At 46.1% G+C, this 5453-nt stretch overlaps 1 protein-coding gene across 1 annotated transcript; it reads right to left on the bottom strand.

Annotated features, from left to right (window-relative positions):
• Window positions 1–535: 535 nt before the first annotated feature.
• On the bottom strand, window positions 536–4874 carry NANP (N-acetylneuraminic acid phosphatase). Its single transcript, XM_050894856.1, has 2 exons — window positions 4785–4874; window positions 536–4526 (listed from the first exon to the last, which is right to left on the bottom strand). The coding sequence occupies exons 1-2, from the start codon at window positions 4872–4874 to the stop codon at window positions 3831–3833; spliced, it is 786 nt and encodes a 261-aa protein (XP_050750813.1). The 3' UTR covers window positions 536–3830.
• Window positions 4875–5453: the final 579 nt, after the last annotated feature.

A 5453-nucleotide genomic window follows, 5' to 3' on the forward strand; every position in this document is an offset into this window, starting at 1 on the left:
TACCTTTAAGTACCTTTCCACCTCTCTCCATCTATCTCCACAGGTCCAGAAGATGGACAATTTGTTCATTACCCACTGGAAAACTATCAGGGGACGGACAGCTTGCTCTTCTGCAGCCGAGAGTGCCACGAGGTGAGCAACCTCCCTCTCTCCCCTCCCCTAAGTCACGCAGAGGTGAGTGCAGCCATAGCTCAGATACAGCTTTGTGCACCCTTAACCTGCTGAAATGGGTCCCCTGCACTTGAGGTTACTGTATTTATTTATCTGCTTTGCAGTCTGTTCTTATGCTGCAGCAGCAGCCAGTGCCATGACGTCAGGACACGTAGGCATATCTGAGCTGGCATTCAGCTTGGCAAGTCAGGTTCAGCTAGCAATGAACTGCAGTTAGGAATTCAATAGACACAGTCCAGCCAAGAAGCTTCATAAATACATAATTATGTTCCAGCCTCTGTTTGAAATGATGGAAACTACACCCAGCCACCACATCTAAACATGAGGTCACGGATTTTGAAGCCTAATTCTGTGCTCTTTTAAAAAACAAACAGAACTCTTGCCCTTTGTTGTAAACCTGGTCACAAACAGTTATCCACAGTAATACAGAGCGTTAAAAGAAATGTTTTATAAACAAAATACTTTTATTAGACTAGTACATGGGTTATTTTAAATCAAGAATTAAAATACAGTTGGTATTAAACTATTGTTTCAGTTCATTTCACTAAAGTCAAAGTTACTGTAGATTAATCTCAGGAGGTAATAGTTAACTGAAAAAAAAAGTTTTTAAAAATATAGATGGAATTTCTTTTTCCTCTCTTCATTTAGCGTGTTTTGGCAATATAATTTAAACTAGACAACTTAGCTAATAGAGCATAACACTAGGCAAAACCAGAACTTAACTGGAACCATATATAGACTGCTTTATTGATCTACTCCTGCTTCTGATGTGAAAATTATCCCATCGCTACATTTATGTTTCCATTTCGTTAAATAGAATTATTTTTCGTTAGGCTTTCTGTAAGAGCTCCATCCAAGAAAAACATCTTGACTATTCAGAGATACTCCAGATACCTAATCCAGCTTACTGGGTAACTGCTTCTGAGATGACCCCTAGATAGAGAAATCCCTTCTATTGTTTCTTCTTGTTTTATAGAAGCACAACACTATTGCCCTATCTGGACACCGGTAGTCACATCCAGCCTGGTACAGTACTCAGCAATGGAAAAAATATCCTTGGGTGTGGCCTCTACAGACCACACTATCACCTAAGTGTCCAGTTACAGTGGTTTTTCGTAGATTCATAGATTTAAGAAAACGGCTGGCCATGTGCAAAACAAAGAACGGTCTCTTCTAAAACAAGAGACCTTTTATACAGTAAGCAGGCTCAGCATCCTACTTCAGAATGATGCAGTGGCAAGAGAATATGAGCCTCAACTTATATTAAAAAATGGTAACCTGGTGAATATATATCCTTCAAGCCCACAACCAGAATTGTGAATTATTACCATTTGTTATTTTAAATCTCAGCTGTATCAGAAACCTCATTCAGACCCAAGTTCTACTACCCTGATGCTGTGCAAACAATGCAGTTATACTGCAGCTCCTTTGGGACGCTGTTGTAAGCAAAGTTGTTGCTTTTGTATCAGACAGTATGGTTAAAACAGATTACTTCAAATACATTATCTTTTCAGGGATCCATCTAAGCTTTTGGATACATTTCTATTTTTACACAATATTCCTCATAGGCTCAATGATCTTTACTATTTTTCTCTCAGTCCTTGGTTATAAGGAATGTTATTAGCAATGCTTTGCTCATCAGCTAAACCAGTCGCTGTTTTCATGCTCTTCCAAATGCAAAATAAAATCTTAACTTAGGGCTTACTTCAGTAACAACAGTGTGTCAAGTCAGTCCCACTGGCTCACGTTACATGTGGCAACTTACTCTGCCACTGTAATTGGATCATTTTAGCATATGCCCATTTCCTCAAAGGTACAGGTGGGGCCTGCCTCAGTTCTCTTCATTGATCCTGATGTCTCAAAGGTCTTGGCTAGATAACATGAAGAATCTGGACTGCTTTACCTTTTTTAAGGGACAACTGGATGAAAGGGGTTCAAACTTTAATGAGTATTTCCTTTTCTTTTTTTTCCCCTCAATGTAGGAGCAACAGATTTTGATGCAACCTAAACTCTTTGCCAAATAATTTAACGCAGATCAGTAATAGCCTCCTCTAAACTGAATCTATCATCCTATGCAAGACTTAACTACATTAACTTAAATTCATGTCAAGTTAAACAAAGGAACCTTTCTTGTATATACGTTTCCTTCTACACACCCATTTCCTGGTAGGTTTCTGTACTTTCTGCTGATCTTTTATTGCTGCCCACATGCCAGACACTCTTCTGCCAGCACCTCAATATCCCTCTTCTCAAAAGATTTGTCATGGATTTATTCTAAAATATAAAATTTGATTGCTCATATATGGTCAGATATTCAGCCCAATGTATATATAGCAAACAGGTTTTGAAAAACACAGGTTTTCCAACAAGTGTTTACATTTCCATTTAATATGTGAATACTTTCCCATTATATAGTAAGAATATGAAGTACAGAAAAATTAAATTATTAAGATAATGATCTGGGAAAGAGAAATCTTTGTGTTTTAGAGAGTCATCTCCTCCATCTAGTGGAAAGAGCACATACACATTATAAAGTTGTACACAGTACTGTAATATATATGACATAATTTCCCATTTCCTGGAAGAGAGTCATGAAAGCCATTTACAAACAACTAGCTCATATTTTCTCCAGAGTAAATCACATGAAATACATGTAGAAACTGGAGTGAGGAGGGATTGTATAGCAGTGCCACTAAAACAGTCAAAAAAAGCACTGATCCTGCAGTTGAATCTGAGTAGTCATACACCTGAGCAAGACCAAGACCAGTTTCTCCAAAAAGTCTGATCAAAATTCACTAATAAAATCAGACAGAACAATAATATTAGCTTTTAAAGAGTCTGACAGTACAGTAAGACCATTGAAAATATCCCTGTTTTATCAATTACATTCCAACAGAAATCATAATCTGAATTACAAGTATACTGCATATCTGCATAAGCACCAAGATAATATAAAGTAAAAACTTCTCCATCAAGTCCCTCTGATAAATGGTCCCCCATACAAATGCAAATTTCTAATGTACATTTAAGTACTTTTGGCAAGAGGTACAGATTCCATAAAAGTCACTGCAAAGTCTGAAAAAAATTCTAAAACTTCAAAACTTGAAAAAAAGATCAAAGGTAGAGCATTTTCTAATGGTCTGTCACATAATAAATTCTGTCAATAAATTCTGGTTTTAGAAATAGCAAAATTCACTCCAGTTCCTGAGATAAACTGCAGATCAATTGCGAAGATTTACCAGATTGTACCACACTCTCTTTCTCACCTTCTTTTACGCACTGCAAACAAGGTTTGAACTGCAGCTTCTGCTAAACTTACAAGTCAGCAAAGCATGTGAAAGATCAAAACATTCCAATTTTCTTTTCCACTATAAAAACAAGAGACTGGCAACTTAGGTCAGAGACAGATAGACTTTAGCCACAGTCTGTCAAAATAATTTCCAGACAGAGGCAGTTGTTTTAAACTAACTGCACTTGCATCTTTTAAATTAATCTAAATCTTTGTTTTTATCCTGTTTTCACTGACAACTGTGCTCTCATTCATCCATCTGCTGTTTAAGAAAGCATACCATATATGAGTTCAAAATCCTAGGGTCAAATTTTTTAAAAGATTGTGAGTCACCTAACAGCTCAGCACGTCTGATTGTATGCTGGAACCATCAATGTGCTTCATTACTACTAGCAATATGGTCAGTTCCTAACCTAGCATTAATTTTGTGCTCCATCTTCTGTAAAACTGCTGGAAGATCCAGAACAGAAGAAATAATATAATGAGGTACTGGGGAGGTATCAACTGGGGTAGTCATTGCTTTGTTTAACCAGACAGTTGCTTTCAAGCCCGCATTCAGGCCTCCTTGAATATCTGTGTCTAGAGAGTCACCAACCATAACGCACTCCGCGGGCTGCACCCCCAGGAGATCGCAACAGTAATGAAATATGGATGGCGCCGGTTTCTCTTCTTTCTGCTCTCCTCCCACAACGATGGCATCGAAGTAGGGCTGACAGGCGCACGCTTCGATCTTCTCCCTCTGCGTCTGTTTGTCGCCGTTAGTTAAGAGCAGCAAGCGGACCCCTTTCCGCAGCTCGGTGAGCATGCCCCGCGTGTCCTCGGCCAGGGTGAGGTGCTGGAGGCGGGTCGTTTTCCACAGGAAATAGCACTCGGCGGCCAGGTTTCGGTTCGCCTCCCCCCCGATCGTCTCTTGGATCGCCTCCTCCCAGTGCGAAATCCGCAGGTCGGTGATGCACATCTTGGCGGGATCGTGACACTCCTTGAGAAGCTTGGCCTGGACCTTGTCGCAGATGACACGGGCTTCTCCCTCACCGTAGTGGTGCTTTGACTGCAGGGCATTTATCACCTTTAACAGACAAGAGGCCCTCAGCAGTGCGCTACACGCACGGTGCCTGGCGCCGCGCGCGCCCCCCTCGCTCCCAGGAGCGCGCCGCGCCCGGTAACGGCCCCCGAGGGGCCTCCGGCTGCGTGTCGGTGCCGGTCAGGCGGCACCGCGGCCGGCGGGGAGGGGAGCGGGAGACGCGCGGCGCCGCGGTCGCCGGGCCGGGAAGGCCCGCGGCCGCCGGCCCCTTGTCGGAGGGCCGTGAGGGGACAGGGGCAGTACCTCCTCGATGGCGCGCCGCCCGGCCGCCGCCGTGTCGACCAGCGTGTTGTCCAAGTCGAAGAACACCGCCTTGACGCCGTGCACCCCCATGGCGCCGCCTCTCGCGAGAGCCGCCCCGCTCTAACGGCCGAGCCGCGAGGGCGGCGGGGAGCGCCCCAGCCGCCGCCAGAGCCGCCCGTGCCGGGGCACAGCGGAGCGGGGCGCCCGGCCCGCCCCGGCCCCGCCCCTCGCCGGCGCAGGGGCGGGGCCTCGTCGCGCCCGGGAGTGCTGCGTCACGCCCGTGAGGGAGTTAGAGACGCGCGGGGGTGGGGCGGCCGTCCCGTCCCGTCCCGCTGCCGTAAAAGGCGCTCCCCGGTGCGTGCTGGGCTGCGGGTGGAGCACCGCATGCCCAGGTGCCCCGGGGCGCCCCGCTGAAAGCGGGGGTGTTGAAATCACGCAGGGCCCTGGAGCGGGGCTGCGAGGAGACCCCGCCCGGACCCCCGGGGGTCTTGTGCTGGGCTGGGGCGGGGCAGAAGGGCCGCGGGGGGAGCTCCCGTGCCCCGGCTGCTGCCGGGAGCCGCAGTGTCGTGCGCGTCTCTTGTGCCGGCCGTGGGGCGGCGTGCGGTACGCAAGAGGAAGGGGAGCCGTGGCAGCGGCGGCTGCTGGTGCTGCTGCTGAGCCGGGGAGGAG

Source organism: Gymnogyps californianus, chromosome 3 (genome assembly GCF_018139145.2).
Source record: "Gymnogyps californianus isolate 813 chromosome 3, ASM1813914v2, whole genome shotgun sequence".
Classification (NCBI taxonomy): domain Eukaryota; kingdom Metazoa; phylum Chordata; class Aves; order Accipitriformes; family Cathartidae; genus Gymnogyps; species Gymnogyps californianus.